The 24867-nt window shown below is 41.5% G+C and overlaps 1 protein-coding gene and 1 long non-coding RNA gene across 7 annotated transcripts in view; one reads left to right on the top strand and one right to left on the bottom strand.

Annotated features, from left to right (window-relative positions):
- The window catches only part of cpdp (CPD photolyase), a 33109-nt gene extending 12895 nt beyond the window's left edge, over positions 1-20214 (bottom strand). The window contains exons 1-8 of one of the 6 annotated variants that reach the window (XM_069897186.1): positions 19978-20214; positions 19738-19798; positions 16387-16482; positions 12494-13062; positions 7811-7956; positions 5399-5581; positions 2639-2797; positions 1231-1429 (exon numbers count right to left, since the gene is read on the bottom strand). In XM_069897186.1, the coding sequence (XP_069753287.1) occupies positions 1231-1429; positions 2639-2797; positions 5399-5581; positions 7811-7956; positions 12494-12959 (1153 nt within the window). In that variant the 5' untranslated portion in view covers positions 12960-13062; positions 16387-16482; positions 19738-19798; positions 19978-20214. Of the gene's footprint in view, positions 1-1230; positions 1430-2638; positions 2798-5398; positions 5582-7810; positions 7957-12493; positions 13063-14939; positions 15053-16386; positions 16483-19369; positions 19604-19737; positions 19890-19963 lie in introns of those variants that run through there. The other 5 variants (XM_069897187.1, XM_069897188.1, XM_069897191.1 and 2 more) reach the window with 5 other exon arrangements.
- On the top strand, positions 884-13412 carry LOC138742586 (uncharacterized). The gene is made up of 3 exons (XR_011344273.1): positions 884-926; positions 7335-7428; positions 13221-13412. It is a non-coding gene; the product is annotated as an uncharacterized lncRNA (long non-coding RNA).
- Positions 20215-24867: the final 4653 nt, after the last annotated feature.

Raw genomic sequence — 24867 nt, forward strand, 5'->3', positions numbered from 1 at the left:
GGAAATAGAATTCTGATGTGCTTTCTGCTCAAAGACAGTACAGGTACACAATCCTTTATCCAGGCATCTAAAATTCGGAAAGCTCCAAAAACCGGCAAGTGGGGAGAGAGACAGCAGCCCGAGTCCGGCGGGCGAGGGGGGATCACCAGCAGCGTGAGTCGGGTGGGGGTGGGTCACCGGCAGCATGAGTCAGGCGGACGAAGGGGGAGACTGGCAGCGCGTCGGGCGGGTGGGTGGGGGGGGGAGACGGCAGTGTGACTGGAAGGGGGTGGGGATAGACTCAGCAGGACAATTCGGGTGGTCTTAAATCTGGCTTTCCGAAATCCGGAAAAATCCGAAATTCGGAACACAATGTCCCCCAAAGATTCCAGATAAAGAATTGTGTACCTGTAGTATGTTGGGTCCAGGAAAGGTCCTCCCATGAATTTAAATTTGCTTACCCTCACCTCATACGATCCCCCAATGATCAAATACGTCTGGTTTACTTTTCCTAAATTCTATAATCAGCTCCTTGATTTTGGTGACATTGAGTGAAAAATTGTTATTAGTACACTATTCAGTCAAGTTTTCAGTCTCCCTCCTCTATACTGACTCATCCCCTTTTTATATAGCCTAATACAGAACAATTACGAAACCTAATACCCTGAATACACTTGAGATTGTCTGATTTTGGAAGCTAAGCAGGCTCAGGCCTGGTCAGTACTTGGAGGGGAAACCATCTAAGAACACCAGGAGCTATAGATTTCTGTGAGGGGTGCTTGACAAAGTGGTGACTCTCTATCCACCTTATGGTGGACAAAAGTTAAAGAATTTCATGTATGTTACATTCTAAATGCACTATTATGTGACAATAATGGAATCTTTACCATCAGTAAATTTGAAAATGATATTGTTGTCATGGCAAGCCACAGAGACTTAGATGTAAAGTGAGTAGAACAGGGGTCTAAGTACATAGCCTTGTAGTGCCAGATATTCTTACCAATCTGCACTGATTGGGTTCTGGAGATGAGGAAATCCAAGATCCAATTGCACAGAGGGGTATTGAGGCCCACGTATTGGAATTTGCTGATATCTGTTTTGAGTGGATGATCATTTGCAGTGGAGGAGAATTTAAGCCATTGTCTGTGCTAAGGACAGATCTTCTAAATTACCATATGTCCAGAAACATTAATTTAACAGGGAATGAAAAAGGCCTGGAATTTCTGATATTTAAGCTATAAAGATACTCACCAAAATGGAACCATGGTGACATGTTACTTAAGGCAATCTTATTTGGGTTGTTTCTGTCTGTACTGAAGCACTTGAGATTTTCCTTAATGAACAACTCTAATTTAGATAGACCTGCTGTTGTCCCTGCTTCTGCCCACTCAACTTCCTGAACTGTGATGTCCACTTGAAGACTTGCATAGGCTGCATCCCAATCAATGATCTGGAAAGATAAACTCAAAGCTAATTACATTATAGGTTATTCATGTGAATTATCATATTCATATTATTAATAGAGACCAAATAAAAACACTAAACAGTCAACTGTAATTGTATAATCCTTGTCAAACAAAATAAATGAGATGACAACAAAATGCTTTCCAAATAAAGATTGTACAATATGGTAAAACAGTCCCAATTAGATTATGGCTGATAACAAAACTATGAATTTAATTTTTAGAATTCACAACATCTAAAAAGTCAAACTCAGTATCTGGTGGAACTTGACACCACACATCGTTCAGTTACAATGAGGCAAATGTTGGTTGGGTTTTCTAAAAGATTTGTATTGTAAGGTGTCTGAGTTTCATCTACTGACTGCATTGCACAGAGAGGAAATTAAAATGTGGAATATTGAATAACAAAATTCAATCAAACTGTAACCTTGAAGAAACTATTCTGATCTGTTTAAAGCAAGTAATCACTAAAACAAATAAGAATTGCTAAACTGTTCCACACAAAAGTGTCGAGTCAATTGTAAATCCAGTCTTAAATGCTTGTATCAGAAACAGAAAACTGTTTTTATTCCATTAATCTAAAAGCAACATTTGATCAGAAATGCTTTTATTTTTGCCTGGCACAAAAAAAAATCTTTAAATTGGATTATTTACTGGGTCTAGATTTTTTTTTTATATAATCGGTCCATCAATCAACACAAGGAGAACTTGCAGAACTGGCCAAATTGGAAAGGATTTGCCATACACTCATTGCAATAAATTAACAGCAGGTGCTATAATCAGTCAGCATTCCCAGGATTTTAAATCTTTTTTAAGAAAAGGAAGTATCTGTGTATTAGTGTTCAATGAAAGTCAATATTTTCAATACTTATGCAGAATCCCAGTATTTCATTAGTCATACTACAGCAGTAGCGCAAACCTACACAGTCAAACCATGTACCTTCATGTGACCACCAATCTGTTGAAGAATTAAACCACTAGACCAGGGTGGCCAACCTTTTAATTTAGACATACAGCACGGTTCCAAGCCATTTCAGCCCACGGGTACATAGTGATGGTGTAGATTGATAGGGTGTCACAAACTCATGGCCCTAAATTAAAAATTAAAAGGTTGGCCACCCCACGCACTAGATTGTACTCTTGTAATGTTTAGCTAAGTCAATAAAATTCAGGATTAAGCATTCCATGATACCAACCTGGAATTTTTGGGAAGAGGTAAAAGGATGCTGTATAACTGGAGGAAAGTCAGTCAGGAACTGGGAGAGCTTATCATTAATTTTCCCTCTGATTGTTCTGGCACTGTACTCTTGTTTGTTTGAGGTTACCCAACAGGGTATAATATTGTGAGCATCCACCTACATATTCCAAAAACACATGGCTATTACAATAAAGGTAACCATAGCATTTTTCACCAAAAATCTTTGTTGCCATGTATAACTTAATTAGTTACTCATGAAATAAAGTGGAAATGGATCTCCAGGCCTTCACAATCCAAATCTTCAGAGGAACATGGACTTCGAAAGTTAATTATTTACCTCGTAAATTTTTTAAATAGAATAGTAGAAATAAGCATGGGGCTTTGGTGCAAAGAGTTAATCTGAACACAAACTAAATAGTAATACAAGCAGAAGATAAACTAGAAATCTGCAAATGCTGGGGTCAAATGCACAGTACACAAGTGTGCTAAGATTCTCCTGCACTTTTTTGTACTGTGATACAAACAGAGGTGAATGGAGCGCAGTGAATTACAACTTCCCTTTTCCATTAGATTATTCAGGGACTGCAGATGGTCCAGTAAAGAACATGCAACCTGATACTTTTAAGATATTTTATCTACAAGGAAAGACTACAAAGTAAATAAAATGGACCCAGTCATAAATTATTCTCTTCCTATATTAGTGGGTTACTCCATAATATAATCAGATATTGGTTAATGGATAATACTTCTAAGAGGATTCCAGACCATTTAAAGTAATGACTAAAACCACTGTGGGAATACTTAACAAAGATTGGGAAAGTAAAACTGATCAGTAGTTCCTTCATGCTGTTTAAAATAATTCAGACAGATGTATTCTGTATATCACATTGATTCATATGTTTTGGGAGCGTCCTAAATTAAGATATTGGTAGAATATTTTTCATTCTTTGTCAATGATGTTTAAGATTAAATTAGATCCTTGCCTTTTAACTGCCCTGTTTGTTTTTTTTTTCCACACGAGCCAGATAAACTTTCATCGGCAGCTCAAGAGAAAGTTTTAGCTTTTAGCACGTTGATAGCCAGACGAGCAGTTTTAATAAATTGGAAAGATTAACTCTCACTGACTCATGCATAGTAGCTACAGAATGTAATGTCATATCTAAGCTTCGAGAAAATTAGGTATAATACTTAAGATAAAAAGTTAGTTTGAAAAGGTATGGGGCCCATTTATACAATACTATCATAATTGGTAGTTTTAGATGATTTGGGTGTCCTTGTGCCTGCCTTCTGGAGGTTGCGACTTGATCCATCTTTGTATTTCTCTTGTAATTTTGATTAGAGGGAGGGGTTAGATTAGTATTAGGTTTAGGTTTCCTTTTTTTTAGATAGATGGATTTATGGGGTTTAATTATGATAATCCTGGATAATATTCCTTTTTTTCAGATTTTAAGGTATAATGCAATTTGAAATAATAGTATTTAACTGATTTATACACAATCATTTTAATAGACAATCACTTTTAATAATAAGGGATGAAATTTTAAAAAAATTCAGTATCTGTAATGGAACTAAAACATTTAACTGGAATATGTTTAAGTTTGCCAAACACTCTAATGTAGGGATGGCCAAACCTTTTTGGTTGTGAGCCACATAGAGAAAAATATAAGGAGTCACGGACTAATCAATATCAGACCTGCAGGTTTTAAACCAGTTACGCTGCAAGAAAAATGGTGTTTCTGACCAGAAAACCCCTGTACCATCAAAAATTCATTTTCTATCAAAATAACTATATGACACTATTGAACAGTTTAACTGTTAACATTACAGTAGTTTATTGATGTGCTCACATTTTACAATAGGCATTTCTGTATCTGCTGCTCTTAAATTTACTTTAAATGCATACTATAAAACTTTCATCCAAAAAGCAGTGCAAAATAAAAAAGCTGGGTGAAAAATAAGAACATGAGAAAAGATCAAGAAAGGGGCAAGGCAGTCTTGAACATTCCTCCACATCTCTCAGTGAATACAGTTCGTGGCCGAGGTGTCCACCTTAATGATTATGATGTACAGGGTAATGTGTAAATATGTAGATAGACTATTAAAGTCAACAGATTCTTTGCAAATCAAACAAACATACTTCCTCTTTACTTCTGTTAAGAAGTATTAATTTTTCCACTGTGTCTGAAATTTTCAGCCCTCCCTTGCTATTTTCCATCTTTTTGTTTCTCCCATGTTTAATCAACTGAGGTAAACACTTTTTTTCTAAAAACTGAGGTAAACGGTTTTTTTTTCTAAAAACCGAGATAAACGTTATTTTTTTCTAAAAATCGAGGTTAACGGTTTTCATCCATGAGTAGCATTGCAATGTCCGATCTTGTAGTTGTTCAAATTGGTAGTGATATCTAGTGTTGAAACTAAGAGGTGCAATGTACATATAGGGCAATTTATTATGAGACGATCTTCCAACAGGCCATATTCCATTTAATTCTCCCTGGGCCATTTAGAAATAAGCAGTTGGCCACAGTGGGCCTGCAGGCTGCAGTTTGGCCACCCCTGCTCTAATGTCAGTTTGGAAGATGGAAGGCACAGCAAAAGTTCTTTTTAAATGGAAGCTGGTGAATAGCTGGAACAAATTGCAGAGAAAGGCAGCAGAATGTTCCAGAAAAATCAAATGGAAGATTATTAAAAGATAATTTTCCACACACTGCACCTTTCAAGGCCTCGGGACATCCAAACACTCCATCAATAATATGCATACCTGGACAAACTGCAGGTCTTCTGGTAACTTGTTTTTCACTTCCTCAGTCCACTGCAGCAGGAGACGCAATGGTGAGAAGTCTGTAACTACTGAACCAATGTTGTGTTCTTGAATAAACTCTGGCAGAACATCTTTGGGAAAACCAGTCAGCAGATGGAAAGCTACATTCAGTCTCTCACACTCCTGCAAGATAATACCCACAATACATTCAGTTAAAAAGAAAAATACCATTTCATGCTTGGCCTCTTCATTAGGACATGATGTCTGGTGACACTCATTTGCTATCATTGTTTTCCAGCTGTTCTCCGTCTTCACCCCTTTAAAATAAGGATTCATTCCCATTATTTATGCCTTCCTTTTGGTTTTAAAACAAATCCTCAATCCAATAGAAAAGTAATCCTGAAAGCAATTGGTTAATATTGCCTTTGAAAAAAAAAATATCTCCTTCCCTCCTGATATCCTCAGAAATCTTAAGCCTAACACTAACCAGCTGCCTCTTTTTACCTTCTGAGAGAATCAAAGTAAGCCATTCAAAGACAAGAAGAAATTACCCCAGAGAAGATGAACCTCCCCTCTTTAATTAGAAATGTTAAATAAATCGTGTTTCTCTTCAGGGGACAAATCAATAACAGAAATGCTGCTGCTATATAACCTCATTGACTCAACACTGATGCCATGGAACACCACTGGGAATGGGCCTCCAGCCAGAATTACACCCACCCACAATTACGCTCATTCTTTTATAGTTAACCCAATTCCATATCTAAATTATCAATTCACTCTAGATCCCTTACATCTTTATATTCTAGATCAACCTACCAATAGGGACCTTGTAAAATGCCCTACTAAAGTTTATAAAGAAAACATCCAGTATTCTACCCTCAACAACCTTCTTTGTCACCTCAAGAAAAAAACATTCAAATTTATACAACATGAGCTGCCAGCACAAAGCCATGTTGGATGTCTCTAATCTGATTATGCTTTTCCAAATATGGTAAATCCTCTCCCCAGGAATCCTACTCAATAGCTTCCCTAAAACTGATAGGAGGCTCACTGATGTTAGAGACGGTTCAGAGGAGGTTTGCAAGGATGATTCCAGGAATGAAAATGTTACCATGTGAGGAATGTGTGAAAGCTCTTGGCCTGCACTCTATGGAATTTAGGAGGATGAGGGGAATCTCACTGAAACATATCGAATGTTGAAAGGTGTGGACAGAGTGGGAATGTAGGATTGAAGAGTGTCCATTTAGAACAGAGATGGGAGGAATTTCTTTAGCCAGAGGGTGGTGAATCTGTGAAATTTGTTGAAACAGGCGGTGTGGAGGCCAAGTCGCTGGGTGTATTTAAGGCAGGGATTGGCAGGTTCTTGATTAACCAAGGCATCAAAGGTCATGGGGAGAAGGCTGGGACTGTGGGAAAATGGTTAACTGGCGGGGCAGACTCGATGGTTGAATAGCCTATGTCTGCTCCTATGTCATATAATTTCTTGGATTATCCCCATTTTCCTTCTTGAACAAAGGAACTAATGAGACTCCTAGTTTCTCCATTAGAAAATACTAGGACTGACATGGTGAGAATGATTAGGAGATTAATGAATGCATTCTTAGATAACTGATCACTGACAATATAAACAAATCAAGCCAATCTACCCAGATCAAGGCTCGAATGACCCATGGCCATCTCCAACAAGCAGATTACATCACCTGCATGCTTGCTTGGTACCAGATTAGACACTCTATTTCGAGCTTCATCATGGCAGGTTTTTCAGGAGAGCAAAGAAATGCATCAAAGATGTCTCAAAGTCTTTTTTGAATCAAACCTTTGGCTGTGACCAAAGTGGAACATAAACTGGAAAGGCACAAAACATCATGCTTAAAGTGGCAGAAGGAGCACATTATCTGACTCATCGGGCACTTCCTTTCCCTCTCGTCTGCAGCTCCCACTTTAGCATCATCAGCCATCCCGGAAACCACAGAATTAGAGCGGAACCAAGCCATTCTTTACCCTGAGGTACTACTTAAGAAGAAAAGGTGGGCAGAAAAATATCTGTAAGCAAAGATAGCAAATTAAATGAATTCATTCAAAACATGACTGAAATTAGCTATTCACACTGACCAGTTAATCCAAGGATTTTTACTCGTTTCCTTGTAGTTCTCTGCTTCTCTTTGCATAACCTTTCTCCCTTATTCTTATCTTGTCTCCCCTAAAAAGCAGACTTATTATCTGGTTCTACTATTCCATGGGAGCAAGCTTAACAACTTTAGCTTATAGTAATAACATTCATAACATACATCAACAAATGGTGGACAATTTCCTTAACATCACTGTTTGTATGCTGCAGCCTTTGTACTTAGGAAACTTCTAAAGATTTGAGGATTGCAGAATAAAACTTTGTTGAAGTAGAGAATTTACCTCAGCAACCTCCCGAAGACCTTTCAGCATGAAGCCAAATTGGCGGATGGTGGCATCTAGGTACTTGGGAACCAGGCAGTAGCAGACATGAAGTGGGAGCTTACGCTCAAGACCAAGCAACTGCGCATACAAGAATGCCCAGTTATCTATGAGAATAAAGTTATTCACAATTTGTCAGCAGGGGAGAGTAGATAGATCAAATTCCACAATAATCTGGCATATTAATCTGATACAGAATTACACACTCCCTATTTGGGTACTCAATGAAAGCTGGAACTGGGCACCAGTTTAAATTAACGCTTCACACCAATTCCTGCAACTGGAAGCAAGGTTGTCCCTTTCACAAACTTTTCACATTAAATAGAAGCACCAAGCTTAACCTTCATCACAAGAAAATTTTATATTGAGTTATTAAAACCACAAATATGGTGGATTCCCAGAAGTTTTCAACAAAATACAGTTAATGAACACAAGGGTTGTTAGAGTTCAGGTGTAGTAATATGCTAGCTAAGCTGACTCGTGTCCAGACAAGATGTCTGGGAGCTTTACAAATAGCAGAATTTCTGTTGTAATTGACTGTATAATCACTACTGACTGCCCTGAAACATAACACAACCTGTGGTAACTCAGCTGTGCTTTTAAATACAGCTTTAGATGGAAGAACCCTTTTGTTGAAATGGTGGTCCACTTCTCCCACAGGAAGATGTGGTCACCATTGTAATGACCCCTCAGGATCCCATATGATTCACCTGGTGAGAATACCACTGGTTGTGCCTGGGTTACAACAGGATTCCATTCCTGAGATTTGTTGTAAGTCAGAAATGAACAATAACAGCATGCAGGAGAGGAAGCAGGAACTACTGTGATAGGTAAGAAAGTGCACAGAATGAGTAGGACTCGACCTCACTGATTCAATGGTTAAGTACGCTTGCCTGGCCCTCTCAACTCTGCTTGGCTCATGCCAGCCTACTTTTGTTCAGGGCTCAGGGATATAGATTGGCATAAGGAGAGAAGGCACGAGGAAATTCCCCCCAGTTCCACCAGCAGATATGCTCACAGCCCCACAACAATCTGAACACTCCATTTTACTGATCTGCCAGATGCTCAGAGTGAACAAGGATGGACTGAATGAGTCATGCACACAGAATTTTGGACTTGTACCAACTACTGCAAGCCAATATAATGCCTTAGCAGAGTCTTTTTCTTTGGCTTGGCTTCGCGGACGAAGATTTATGGAGGGGGTAAAAAGTCCACGTCAGCTGCAGGCTCGTTTGTGGCTGACAAGTCCGATGCGGGACAGGCAGACACGATTGCAGCGGTTGCAGGGGAAAATTGGTTGGTTGGGGTTGGGTGTTGGGTTTTTCCTCCTTTGCCTTTTGTCAGTGAGGTGGGCTCTGCGGTCTTCTTCAAAGGAGGTTGCTGCCCGCCAAACTGTGAGGCGCCAAGATGCACGGTTTGAGGCGTTATCAGCCCACTGGCGGTGGTCAATGTGGCAGGCACCAAGAGATTTCTTTAGGCAGTCCTTGTACCTTTTCTTTGGTGCACCTCTGTCACGGTGGCCAGTGGAGAGCTCGCCATATAACACGATCTTGGGAAGGCGATGGTCCTCCATTCTGGAGACGTGACCCATCCAGCGCAGCTGGATCTTCAGCAGCGTGGACTCGATGCTGTCGACCTCTGCCATCTCGAGTACTTCGACGTTAGGGATGTAAGCGCTCCAATGGATGTTGAGGATGGAGCAGAGACAACGCTGGTGGAAGCGTTCTAGGAGCCGTAGGTGGTGCCGGTAGAGGACCCATGATTCGGAGCCGAACAGGAGTGTGGGTATGACAACGGCTCTGTATACGCTTATCTTTGTGAGGTTTTTCAGTTGGTTGTTTTTCCAGACTCTTTTGTGTAGTCTTCCAAAGGCGCTATTTGCCTTGGCGAGTCTATTGTCTATCTCATTGTCGATCCTTGCATCTGATGAAATGGTGCAGCCGAGATAGGTAAACTGGTTGACCGTTTTGAGTTTTGTGTGCCCGATGGAGATGTGGGGGGGCTGGTAGTCATGGTGGGGAGCTGGCTGATGGAGGACCTCAGTTTTCTTCAGGCTGACTTCCAGGCCAAACATTTTGGCAGTTTCCGCAAAGCAGGACGTCAAGCGCTGAAGAGCTGGCTCTGAATGGGCAACTAAAGCGGCATCGTCTGCAAAGAGTAGTTCACGGACAAGTTTCTCTTGTGTCTTGGTGTGAGCTTGCAGGCGCCTCAGATTGAAGAGACTGCCATCCGTGCGGTACCGGATGTAAACAGCGTCTTCATTGTTGGGGTCTTTCATGGCTTGGTTCAGCATCATGCTGAAGAAGATTGAAAAGAGGGTTGGTGCGAGAACACAGCCTTGCTTCACGCCATTGTTAATGGAGAAGGGTTCAGAGAGCTCATTGCTGTATCTGACCCGACCTTGTTGGTTTTCGTGCAGTTGGATAATCATGTTGAGGAACTTTGGGGGACATCTTATGCGCTCTAGTATTTGCCAAAGCCCTTTCCTGCTCACGGTGTCGAAGGCTTTGGTGAGGTCAACAAAGGTGATGTAGAGTCCTTTGTTTTGTTCTCTGCACTTTTCTTGGAGCTGTCTGAGGGCAAAGACCATGTCAGTAGTTCCTCTGTTTGCGCGAAAGCCGCACTGTGATTCTGGGAGAATATTCTCGGCGACACTAGGTATTATTCTATTTAGTAGAATCCTAGCGAAGATTTTGCCTGCAATGGCAGAGTACAACACCAATATTCCACTCTCTGGCAGTTTGGAAATCACACACTCACTGTCTACTCACAAGGGCCCTGGTCCCCACATCTTCCCACCCAATAACAGCATCTCAGTTTCCAGTCTCCCTGTCTATTCATTATACTCCCTTTAAATCTTTAATCTCTCCAAACAACAAGCCAAAGTCCCCATTTGCTTCAGAAAGGCCACCAACATACCTACACCAAAGAAAAGCCAACATGATTAAATGATGACTTTGAACTTCCATCATCATAATTGCTTTGTGGCTGGTTGTGGATTACATCAACATGAGTCTACCAACCAGCCTTGACCTAGTTCAATTTGCCTACCAGTCAAACAGATTCATTGTAGACCACCATCTTCCAGCTCTCCAATCAGCCCTAAAGCACTTGGATGCCAAAGACACCCATGTTAGATGACTGTTTGTGGACTAGAGCTCTACCTTCAATACTGTAGTCCCTAATTAGTTATTCTCAAACGTTCAGGATCTAGGCCTTACCACCCATCTCTACAATTGGATCCTTAACTTCCTATATAACAGACCACAATCAATGAAGATGAGCAACAACACTTAACAGTTACACTCCTCGAGGATGTGTACTCAGTCTCCTACTATATTCCTTCTACACCATTAAATACCATTCCACTCCATCTTCAAATATACTGATAACACCACAGTAGTGGGCCGAGCCTCAAATAACAATGTCGGAATACATATGAAAAAGATTGAAAGTCGAGTGGCATTGCGGCAAGACAACATCCTCTCTCAATGTCAGTAAGATGAAGGAAATGATCATCATCTTCAGGAGATGGGGCCAAATCCACACCCCTGTCTGCATTAATGGTGTTGAAATCAATAGAATAGATATCTTCAAGTTCATAGGAATAAGTATCTCAAATAATCTGAACTGGGACAATGATCAAGAAAGCCCACCAATGCCTCGACTTCATCATAAGACTAAAAAGGTTTAGGGCATGTCCTCCTTGACCCTCAAAAACATCTACAGGTGCACACTGAAAACATACTTGCTGGATGCCGAGTGTGGGATGGGAGATGTTTGGCTCAAGATTGGAAGCTACAAGGTGAATGAATGCTGCTCAGAACATATAAAAAAAAAATTCCTCTCCTCCATGGACTCCATCTGCACCTTCCAGTGCCTAGAAAACCCAATCACACCCAAGACACACTCTCTTCTCCTTCCTTCCATTAGGAAGGTGGCTTAAGAGTGTGAAACTATGAACCAATAGGCTTAAAGAGAGTTTCTTCCCTGCAACGATCAGGCTCCTGACTGAACCCCATAACAGAACTACCATGTTGCCCTTTACACAACTGTAAGAGATAATCTGTTAAGTCAGCTCGCAGAAGAACCCTTCTCACAGTGACAAATAAACTAAATCTACTTGGTTTATTGGAAAATATTTTATTCTTGTGCATAACATCTTTAAAAAAAATTAAGAAGCATTTTGAAGCATTAATATAATATCTGGTAATCCAGAAAATTGTTCATCTAGTCCTATCAAAGTCCTATGTGCTGGATTAATGGAGTTTTTACTGCACTGTTTTATAAATAGAAACTAATAGTTAAAAAAAATTAATTCACAATTTATATACTGCTATTTCTCAATTTACAAAAGGGATGGTTTCCTGAAAATGCTGCATTAAATACATTTCCTTAAATTAAAAAGGCGCGTTAAATGGCATTTCTGAACCTTATATTTCTACACACAAACAGTGGTGTGTCATTAAGGAAAAAAAAAATTTGAAAAAGTCAATGCATTAAATCAAAGGTTTTTGAACTACTGCAGTTAAGAGAATTTTTCAGGAAAAGATGTTAATCTATCTTGCTATTTTTTTCTTAAAAGCACTATATTTGAGATTTAAAACAGAAGCACATTGCCTCCTTGAACACCTATCGCCTTACCTTGCACTCGATGGTCTCGTGACATCCAGTAGGCAATTCCTTGAGATTTCCCCTGGATCTCCTTGGCTTCGGACAGAAGACGGACACGTTTCATGTTATAATTAAATTCTTCAACTGATTCTGCAGTGGACAAGCGCGATTTTTTAATGGTTTCCAACAAATCTTCTTCTGAGGCAGATGCCTGGCCTTCAGTTTTCCTACTTTTATGTTTGTTAGCACTGGACAATTCTTCCTCCTTTTGTTCTGGCTTCATTTTTTTCATGGTTCTCTTTCTACTGGCAGGCTGATTCTGTTCCTTGTTCTGACTCAAATCACTGTGATCAGGTCCCTTTTGGGGGTTCAGTCTCTTTGAGGATTGAAGAAATTCTGCTGCTTTTTTATTTGATTTTTCTTTAGTTTTCTGCTTGCTAACATCTTTCATTTCACGTACAGACCTCCTTCTTGGCTGATTGACTTTTGAGGACATGCTAAGTCTTTGTTTGGCAGTGAGTCACAAAGAAAAAATTAAAGGTCTGAAGGAAGATTGACAAACAGCCACAGCACGGTTGCCTGCTATATCACTGAACAACCTGCAGGCAAAACAAAACACAGTAAACAAGTTTCCAAGGAGTTGTAACAAAATCATTGGACTCTTAGTAAATCTTGTAAAAAAAATGCTACAGGTTCAAACTTGCATTTTATTAGTGAGTGATTTTGTACAAGTTTTGCTTGATGCTTTTCCCCCTAGGGTCAGCCGTTCAACTCCCTCACCAAGGAAGAACTGCAACAAACCTGGTTTACGGACAGCTCCAGCCATTGGAAGAACAGGAAGCAGCCATGGCGAGCAGCAGTACTATCCCCATGCACGGGTAAAACCAAGAGTGAGTGGGGGGATCCAGCCAGCTTGCTCACTAGCCAATAAAATCAATGATGTAACTGACTCATGGGGTGTGGCGAACGGGATGGCGATATGGATGTCTCGCTGGCATGAGACCGGGTGGGAGATCCACAATTGTCTTCTATGGGGTCAGCAGCACCGTAGGTATATCTGGGAGCAGGTTGGGCAGTGGGCACTCACGGTAGATGCCCACACCAACATGGCTACAGCGGAAGCCATCCACAATGCCGCTATGGACCATGCAGCTCAAATGTGCCTTCTTCCGCTCCAAAGATGTAGACTCCAGTGCCCTGGCAATATGGGCTCACAGGAAGAGCAGTCACCTGGGGTCTGATGGAAAGCAATGGTGGGCAGAGGGCTTAGAGGTGGCACTATCTCAGGATTGGGCGCAGACAGCAGTAGATAAACCATGGTTAAACCATGGGGGTGGCCAACGGGAACACCAGAGCACATTAGGCGTAGCACGGGAGCGGGCCAAGTCTGGCAAGTAGATTATATCGGCCATCTCCCATGCCAAAAGATAAAAAGCATATATACTGACGATGATTGATATCTACTCTGGTGTCCTGGTGTTGGTGCTCTGCAAGCAGGCCGACTAGGACATCACCATTCAGGCGCTGAAATGCATCTCTTCTATTTATGGAACATGGGAGGTACAGACTAACAAAGGGTTCACAGTTTACTAGGGCTAAGATACAAAACAGGGCCCACAGAGGTTGGTTTCTTGTGGCTTTTGCACATCCCCTACTATCCGCAAGCATCAGGGTTAATGGAGTTCGTGAAGGGTCTCCTCAAGCAAAAGATATCCAACCACAAACTCAAAGGATAGCTCAGCATGCTGCAAGAAGCCCCACTGCACAGGTTGAGCACTTGCTAGACATATGGCCACATCGGCACATCAAAAATTGGACGAGGTTGACCTTCATGGCCCTGAGGAGTCCACTAGAGTATGGGTGCAGCCACAAGGTCCACCCAGAATGGGGAAGTAGTTGCTCGGGGATCGGGAAACACTTGGTGGGTTGCATTCCAGGAGAAACTGCATTAATATGCTATCACACTGATAAACTCTCCAAGAGGGAGTAAAAAATTCCATCCACCCACCCACCCTGCAGGGCAAAGACCACTTAACAGTATGGAAGACCACCCTGCATGACATAGACCTCTTCAGCGCAACAGACAGCTGCAATTTCCCACACTGGAAATTCCGACTGCCTTACAGTCATCACACTGTTCCTGCAACCAGCAAGAAGCACTTGTCACTTATAATGCAAAGAACTCTCAACAAGACAAGCAAGAGCAGTTGCCTTGGAAACGTAAACCTCAACATTGAACATTTGATTGCATCTTTAGTTATGTGCATTCCAGGGGCAGATTGTGTAATGAATGTTTTGATTTTCTCGTTATTACTACAGCTCAGGGTGAGTAAAAATGTCTAAGCACACTCAGGGAAATGGAGTTACAGTTTATAAGTGGAGTGTCATAGATCAAACACTAGAAAGAAATGTACATATTTTGTTTCCCTTGACTATGACAGTATCGTCCAACCCTCCCATTAACAAAAACAAATACCTCATAGGGTGGGGGCTTCAGGAACTTTTATTTGAAATCACAAATTGGCTAACTTTCAGTCCCGGCTCCTCCTGGCTATCGTTACAGGGATCCAACATAAGCACTTGTGGCACCTGTTTAAAGAGAACGCAAACAGGAACAGCATCCTGGTGTTGGACGACAGCCCAAGAGAACATGCCACCCGGGGTACACTCTGAATATACGTATGCCAGCCTGCCCCCTACCTCACCATGGGATACCACGGTGACAGCCATCTGGGCGCTGTGCTTAGGGAGCGCCCAAGTGTGAGGCCAAGGCATGGGATGCGCAAGCCAAGAGGGGGCTCTGGCCCCTGATTGATGACCTTGCATTGCCTGCTCGCAGAAGTTGGTAATAAGGGTGCCCACATTTTCTAGTCAGGCCAGAGAAACCAGGTACGTGAGTTGGTGACCAGACATATTTCCCTCTCTAACCTCCCCTCTTTCACTGGAGAGCAGCTCCCACAGCACCCTGCTCCACCGAAACACAGCGACCCTGTTTGCTCGGGGGTGGGAGAAGAGCTGGTTGGGTGTTGTCATTGAATTTGATTGTGTCTTGTCCAGCATATGGAAGGCACTTGTGTATATATTGATCCATTTAATTGGCATTGTTTTTTTAAACATATCTTTTTGTTCTGTTTTTCTTTTCTTTTTTTTAAAAGTTATAACATGTACATAGAGTTATTGATTGTCTTCTTAGTGAGTGCAGAGTAATATACTTCCAAGTAATGTGTGTGGAGGAAATGAGGCCTCCCTGCCTGTCCAGAATGTGTGGATTGTGGCTGGTCACATGTCCTCGTCTGATACTTATTCGGAAGTCACATCACCCGTCAATCAAGATTGGACTCAAGCTACCAATTACGGCATATCTTGCCGATGGCTAATTTAAATCACCTCGGATCAATATTGGCTAGAAGCACAGATTAGCTCTGTATATAACACCAAAGCACAGAACATTTTTTCTCTCCGCCTCATGGTCCAAGCCCTGGATATCGCTCCATGCCAGGTGGCTACAGTGGACATCAATGGAAGTGTCACGGGTAAGGTGTGCACACACTGAAGCTGAGCCATAGTAATGCTATTTACATATAAATGGGATTCAAAGTTAATAACTGGTGTGAAAGAAGCACCTTTCCTTAAACATTTGATTACTATTTGAAATAAGGTAAATAAAGAAATTGGAAAGAAAGGAAGTATATCACCCAAGATGCCTTTAATTCAAAATAATCTTATACCTTTTACTAAAGATAATCAATTTTTAAATATTTGGTCTCAAAATGGTATTAAAAATGTAGAAGATTGTTACAAAGGTCCATTGATGTCATTTCAACAATTAAGAGGTAAATATGGAATAACTCAGAATACACTTTTTTGTTATCTTCAATTGAGAGGATGCTTGCAGCAAAAATTAGATCCAACATTGTACTTACCAGCTTGAGTGAGTTGGAAGTTCTTATTGGGATAGGTTATGGCAAGAAATTTATTTCTGCAATGTATCTTTTATATCAAAAAGGGAGTTCATAAACCTAGACAGAAATGGGAGGCAGATTTAAATATTACAATTGATGAGAAAAGACGGGCAGAACTCTGTCAAGATTTAATGACGAATGTTATAAACATTAGGTACAGTTTAGATCACTGCTTAAATATAAGGGTGCCCACATTAAATATAATGGTTACAACTGCTTACAACCATTATATTTAACGACACAAAAATTGCATAAAATGAAATCAGATTAATCAGATAAATGTTTTAGATGTGGTGATGAAATAACAACTTTTTTACATTCTACTTGGGCATATTCTAAATTAGAACTTTCTGGGTGGATTGAGGAAAGTTTTTAAGAACAGATTACTAGTAATGTTTTTCTACAAAATCCAGGTTTATTTTTTCTGGGGAACATCGAAGGAACAAGGCCTAAATTAAAATGATCTTTTTATCAAGTGAAATGTAGTAAAATAGTATTAGCAGTGGCAAAGAAGTGTACTGCAGTGACTTGGAAATCAGATGCAAGTAATGGAAAGATATAGTAGGAAATATAAATTTGCATACCTTTGAAGAAAATTACACATAATTAAAAAAATAAATATTTTATATTCTTACAAATTTGGAGCTCGGATATCCAAAGTTTAGGAATAAATATCTAAAATTGTAATTCCGGCCTCTTAAGACATCCATATCCATATAACAATTACAGTACGGAAACAGGCCATATTGGCCCTTCTAGTCCGCACCGATTTAAGTGAACTCCACTAGTTCCACCTACCTACTCCCTGCCCATATCCCTCCAACCCCTCACACCCAACCTCCTCTTAACTGATAAAATTGACCCTGCTGCAACCACCTCTTCCGGAAGGTCATTCCACTCAGCCACCTCTCTGAGTGAAGAAGCTTCCTCTTATGTTACTTCTAAAGTTTTGCCCCCTAACCCTCAACTTATGACCCCTCGTTCCAATCTCTACTACACTCAAGGGGAAGAGCCTATTCACATCTACCCTATCTATTCCCCTCATAATTTTATTGTAATAATCGTCTCAAAAGTTGCTCTATAAATAAAGATCCTAATGTGTGAGCTGATCCTTTGTACAATCCAGAATAATAGTATTTCTTCTTTCTTTTGCTATAATTTTTTCTATATAACTATATATTATATCTATTTCCATTATTATATAATTTTTGGTGAGGGGGGTATATGTTGGAGGGAGGACGTGGGGATAAAATTACCAAGTAATCATTGTCATTTTTCTTATGTAAAAAATATATTAATTTCATGGATGAAAAATTTTAAATAAAATATTCAAAAAAAAGCTCAGTACTTGTTAGTACAGGGAATTGGTTGTGTGTAAGAGTCCCTGCTTGTAGTGTGTACTCTCAAATGTGTAAGCTTGTAGAGTATAGGTTCACTATTGTCGGAGCCAACATGGTCCAAGGTCCAAGAGGTGAATCTCTATATCATTGTCTATTAATTAAAGTTGCGTGTGATTGCAACACTTGTGTCTAGACTTGTCTCCCTGTGAACCTGATACTCTTCCCAACATAACACCATCATCCCTGCCTTATTTGGTTCCACCCAGTACCTTCTCTACTTTCCCTTACCTCCACCTGCCCATGTGTTTTTTTTTTAGATCTATTTTTACCCATTCCTTCCTGACTGCATCTGTCCATCATCGCCCATTACACCGGATTCTACCCATCTCACACCACCCTGTCTCACTCCTCCTCATTCCTTTATACTGACTATCTTCCTTCTACACTTAGTCCCAACAAAACATTTCTGCCGACTTCCAGATATGTTTGACTTGCTTATTTTCTTCAGCAGTTTATTCTTTGCTCCAGATTCCATCATCTGCAGCCTTTTGTCCCTCTCCTTTATCTAGTCCACGACGTGTTAGGAATGCTCTGTACTTGATCAAGGCACAGTTCTAAAACACTTCCTTTCACAGAAGAGTGCATATATATGTTGAGTGAACATATAGTGCTCACTCTCTTGAGGTTATAGATAGCTCCTCCCTCTCTTGACTCAATCTTGTTCTCCCCATTTCCAGTCACCTCACAACCTTCTGATTTCCCCCCCCCCCCCCCCTCCACATCATCTTCACTTGGGTTTTCAAAACTGCATTTGAAATTATGAGACAGAAGGTTGGTCCAACCTTGTTTTTTATGCTGGGATTCCCTCTAGATTTTTTTTACCAGGATTGTTATAGATAGAGAATTTGGGTTAAAAAGGGTTTAAGTTAAAATGTGATGATTAGTCATAAAAGAGGGCTAACCACTAGAGTTTAGCTGGAAAATGTTACAACAGACTTGCAACAGATTTAACTACAGAGAGACATACAGGAGCCAAAGATTGATAAAGAGTGAAAAACAGAATTTGGTGTGAGCAGAGGTCATGAATGATCGTGGTGTGCGTGACTAACAGTAATCAGGATGATTCTGCAAAAACTAACCAATTAAAGCAGTGTAGTGGAGATGCTGAAGGACAAGCAAATTGTATAAAAAACAATGCACTGTATGTATCGGGGCTTGACTTGGCTGGAAGCCGGTTGAGTCCAACTCTGCAGACTTGTGAATAAAGCTTGTCGTGTCACCGATCTTAAAGAGACTCATTTGTGAGAATTTGTGTTTCTGACAGGGATGATCACTCCTCATCAAGTTTTCATTTATTCCAAGGGCCCACTGAGTGTCAATGGTGCTGACTATAAAAACCTGGCCAGTGTCCTGCAAAACAAATAAAGGCCTGGAGGAATTCAATTCAGACTCACTCAAAACTCAATCTATGAAAATCAGCTGATTCATCCGAAAAAAAGTATGTTGGACATGGGACTCTCTGCATTGATTTTGGATAGAAGAACTAGTTTCATTTTAAATAGAGGGAAATATTATTGACAAAATTCTGTACAACTATTACCGACCGTACTATGTCCACCCACCCTTCTGCAACAGCAAGAAGAGTTAAATGTCGGTTATGGACACTTGGTTAATTCCGGATCCTCAACACCTAGTGAGGGGGGGGGGGGGGGGGGGGATTTGACGGCGGGTTTCTAACTGGCATCTCGACAATTCCCCCCACACCGCCCCTCTCCCCCTGAGACTGAATCCCTCCAGCAGACTGTCTTGTTCTCCAGATCCCTGCGACTTCAGTCGCGTTCGCCTTTGTTACCCTTGAGGGAACCCACAAGCAGCAGTAACGTACACAATCGGCAGTAATAAACACATCAAAACACAGAACCAATCAGCGTTTCAGACATTATCCGCGGAAAGAGATGAGCATGAACGCTACCTCCTTAGTTTCACGTAGTAAACCTCTCCCCGAGCCCTTCTACAGCCGCATCGGTGCCGATCTGTCAGGGAGACATTCGAACGTTATGTAACTTTTTTGGTGTTATGTAACTTTTTCGGTGTGATGTAACTTTTTCGGTGTGATGGAACTCGCGTGGACACGCCCAGAGCCGCCTTCCGGAACAGGGGCTGGGGGCTTCTGACCAACTTCCAACAATAATACATACATTTCCAACTTTACCTGTAGCCTCGCTTCTATGTTTGTGAAACGTCTTATGCCTAATAGAAGACCGAAGAGTTTAAGGCGCCAAAAAATCCCGCCCCAAGAATGATGAGACCACTCTGCGCCGTGCCCACTTTTAATTCGGCCAGGCTCCTGGCTCGCTGTTCATTTTGGGGGCGAGGAAGTGATCGAAAGTCACTCGTTCGGCACAGCACGTTCCGCGCGGGCTGAGCCTTGGTGCCGCTGCTGCCCCAAGCCCATGCGCGCACCAGGAAGGTGCCCCACACCCCGCCCATGTCCCGCTCTGGTGTCTTAGCTGAAATTTGATGCACTTTGTCCAATAAAACAATATCGAGGAACAAACGATAGGGGATCCCGCTGTAAGCTAGAAAACCAGCAGGTTACTTTAATTGTTCATGCCTTTGGCCTCCTACAATGAACTCGAGGAATAACTTTACCCTTTCTGATATAAAACTTTTAGAATTTAACAATCTCCCCTATTTGATTCAAAGCAAGCAGGTTCCGTCCGATGCAGTCATTAACCTGACATGAAGTCTGTTTTCCTCTCCACAGATGGTAGCTGATCGGAGTATTTGACAGCAACTGTGTTTAGCAAGCCTTCAGCAATTTTGGTCAATACCTGCAGCTCTCCATTTATCAAGTCTCCCTTGGGTAGCAGCAATCTCTCTGCCCTTCCCTCGCCATCTCAGTAATCTTTCCTCAATTATGGTGAAAGATCATCATTTTCAAATGATCAACTCTTGTTTAAAATGTTTCTAATCCAGCTTTCTCAACCCCAAGGGAGTCAAAGTACTTAAAAGCCAATTAAGTGTGTGTGGTGATATCTTACCTCCATTGTATATAGTTATTGTTGACTACTGTATATAGGGAGCTGGGCCACTGACGACTCATACCCTATGACTCCTCCCCCTGTGGTCTTGGGCCATATAGGTTGAGCCACCTCTCTCTTCCCTCCATTCCTATACCTGGATCTGGGCCAGCAAGGTTCTTCTGTTTATTGAAACCTATTGATCCCTCAGCCTAGTCTCTGTGGTTACTGCCAAGTGCTCATCAGTGGGCCTATAGTTCGTCACATCTGTGAAACATGGCAGTTAAATTTGAGCACAGCAAACTCCCACACAAATGAGCAAAATAGTTTTGAAAGTTAGTCGCTGCTGTTTTGTCGACATTATTTTCTCATAATGTTAAGAGCACTTTTAAATCAAAAAATGTTTTATTTTATATGGGCGGCAGAGTTAGCACGGTGGTAAGTGCAATGCTATCACAGTGGCAGCGACTAGGACTGGAGGTCGAACCCGGAGCTGTCTGTAAGGAGTTTGTACATTCTCCCAGCATCTGTGTGGGTTTCCTCTGTGTGAGAGATGAGTAACACTGATGTAAAAATATGAAGATGAGGAAACTAGTATAGATATATGTGTAATGAATAAAGCCAGTAAGAATAGGATAAGAATAGATATTAGAATGTAGGAAGTAAAGTTAGTCTGAATAAGATAAGGGTCTTCTAGCCTTAGACAGAATTTAGCAAGTTCTGCATGTAAGAAGTTAGTCAGCCCTGAGAGTCAGGAAGGTGTGAATAAGGTCAATGACATGATGGGACATCGACAGGATACCCCCTGGTCCTCCAAGTTCACAGAAACAGCACGTAGGCAGACAGGATTGCCTAATGCCAAACTCATCCAGGAGGCAGAAGAATGTAAGGGGGAGGGTATTCCTATACTGAAATCAACTGTATAAAAGTTGGTGAGCCCAAGTGTATGTGTGTATTCCCAGGGTAAGGGGAAGCACCCAACTTTGCATTGTTGTATAATAAATGTTCTTTGATCTCAATTTTTGTCTCGAGCAATTTCTGTGAAGGTACTTCTGTTTCTAACGCTCTGGATGTTCTGTTTCCTCCCAGCCTTCAAAATGTACTGGGGTTGTAGGTCATTTGAGTGTGATTGGGTGGCACGGGCTGTGGTGCACTGTTAGTCAGCATCAGACACACACAAAGATAAAGACTGTACAACAGGCTTTAATCCACAAAGACCTCCACAGAGCCAGGCTGGCTGTTGCTGCAGCAACTCTGAGTGAGGCCTCTAGAGGCCAACGCAGGCTTATATCCCGGAAGGTGCTTGATCCATTCAGGCTGACTGATTGACAGCCACCCAGGTGTTATCCTGTCCACTTACACTCCTGCAGGTACAGAGGTTGCCCCCTGCAGTAGTGGTGTACCACCACATGGGCTCATGGGCCTAAAGGGCCTGTTACCATGCTGGACGTCTAAATTTAAAAAAAAATATGTATCTCTGGTCATCTCTGAAAGAAACATCACCCAAAAGTAAATGTTTTTGCACATATTCTTGGGAACCTGAAATCAAATGCAACACATAGGTGCACCAATACAGCCCACAAAAATATTTTAAAAATTGCAGAATCTGGAAATCTGAAATATAGCCAGGAAATGCTGGAAAATCTCACAAGTTGTAATGAATAAGTTCATAACTGAGTACAACCTTTCCAGAGCACTCTCTGCTCTTTTAAACCTGTATTCCAGCATTGCAAATAGGAAGTTTATGGGAATTCATCTCTCCCATACACTGGCATCTGTGCAAACACTTCCTAGGTTCTTGTTCATTTGTCCTGAATGTCTGCAGCTTCTAAAAATGTGTCTAAGTCAGTGGGTGCCATTATAAGATTGAATAGATGAATAGATGGAAGAGAGTGTGGTTGAGGAGGGATGAGTCTTTTAATATGTTGGCTGCTTTTCCAAGGCAGTATGGAACATATACCTATGTACTATTCATTATGCATTCATTAATCCATTACTATGTAACAATTTACTATGTACTTCAACTACACTGTTTATAGGAAATATTAATGTAATTCAAGTAACAGCCACAGTATGTAGGAAAGATGGCTGATTATAATATGTGTAGAATTTGGTGACCAAAGCCTGCTAACTTTAACTCTGACTTCTTCTTCTTTGGCTTGGCTTCGCGGACGAAGATTTATGGAGGGGTAATGTCCACGTCAGCTGCAGGCTCGTTTGTGGCTGACAAGTCCGATGCGGGACAGGCAGACACGGTCGCAGCAGTTGCAAGGGAAAATTGGTTGGTTGTTGGGTTTTTCCTCCTTTATCTTTTGTCAGTGAGGTGGGCTCTGCGGTCTTCTTCAAAGGAGGTTGCTGCCCGCCGAACTGTGAGGCGCCAAGATGCACGGTTTGAGGCGATATCAGCCCACTGGCGGTGGTCAATGTGGCAGGCACCAAGAGATTTCTTTTAGGCAGTCCTTGTACCTCTTCTTTGGTGCACCTTTGTCACTGAATGGCCAGTGGAGAGCTCGCCATAGAACACGATCTTGGGAAGGCGATGGTCCTCCATTCTGGAGACGTGACCTACCCAGCGCAGTTGGATCTTCAGCAGCATGGATTCGATGATGTCGGCCTCTGCCATCTCGAGTACTTCGATGTTGGAGATGAAGTCGCTCCAATGAATGTTGAGGATGGAGCGGAGACAACGCTGGTGGAAGCGTTCTAGGAGCCGTAGGTGATGCCGGTAGAGGACCCATGATTAGGAGCCGAACAGGAGTGTGGGTATGACAATGGCTCTGTATATGCTAATCTTTGTGAGGTTTTTCAGTTGGTTATTTTTCCAGACTCTTTTGTGTAGTCTTCCAAAGGCGCTATTTGCCTTGGCGAGTCTGTTGTCTATCTCATTGTCGATCCTTGCATCCGATGAAATGGTGCAGCCGAGATAGGTAAACTGGTTGACCGTTTTGAGTTTTGTGTGCCCGATGGAGATGTGGGGGGGGGGGGGGGGTGGCTGGCTGGCTGATGGAGGACCTCAGTTTTCTTCAGGCTGACTTCCAGGCCAAACATTTTGGCAGTTTTCACAAAACAGGACGTCAAGCGCTGAAGAGCTGGCTCTGAATGGGCAACTAAAGCGGCATCGCCTGCAAAGAGTAGTTCACGGACAAGTTGCTCTTGTGCCTTGGTGTGAGCTTGCAGGTGCCTCAGATTGAAGAGACTGTCGTCCGTGCGGTACCGGATGTAAACAGCGTTCTCGCACCAACTCTGACTATTAAGGAGCATTCTGACTAGTTCCATCACTGTCCGGTATGGAGGCGCCAATTCACAAGAAGGAAAAGGCTACAAAGGATTGTGAACTCAGCCAGTGCTATAACAGGCAATAGTCTTCACTCCATTAAGGACATCTATAAGAAGCAGTCTCTCAATAAAGCAGCCTCCATCATCAAGGACCCTCACCACCCAGGCCATGCCCTCTTCTCACTGCTACCATCAGGAAGGAGGCACAGGAACTTGAAGACAATCACCCAATGTTATAGAAACAACTGCTTTCCCTCCGCCATCAGATTTCTGAATGGACAATGGGCCACGGACACTACCTCACTTTTTTTTCTCTTCTCTTACATCTATTTATTTATTTTTAAATAGTGTATTTACAGAATTGTAATTTATGGTGATATTTGCACCTGTAATGCACAATATCCTGCTGCTGCAAAACAACAAATGTTGTGATACATGTTCATGTCAAAAACCTGATTCTGATTGTTTTGTGACAACATTTGCAGGAATGAGAAGAATTTTTCAATGAGTGGCCTGCATTTTGGCTAATTGAGGTTTTTTTGTGGTTATTAACAAGGCCTAACTGAAGTTTGAAAAACAGCCACTCATTTTACAATTTCATTTTTAAATTCAACAATTTCAGATAATTCAAAGTTACTACGATATAAAGTTATCCATATATCATTTCAACTCTTATTTTTCTCACTGCAGATGGATGTGCTGTGAATTTTCAGAATTCTCCTTTCATTATCAAATCTTAGTTCGCTTAACTAGTGACCTATCATGGACACACAACATCTCCTCACCTGTCAGGTAGGGACAAC

Source organism: Narcine bancroftii, chromosome 9, assembly GCF_036971445.1.
Source record: "Narcine bancroftii isolate sNarBan1 chromosome 9, sNarBan1.hap1, whole genome shotgun sequence".
In the NCBI taxonomy this organism is placed as follows: domain Eukaryota; kingdom Metazoa; phylum Chordata; class Chondrichthyes; order Torpediniformes; family Narcinidae; genus Narcine; species Narcine bancroftii.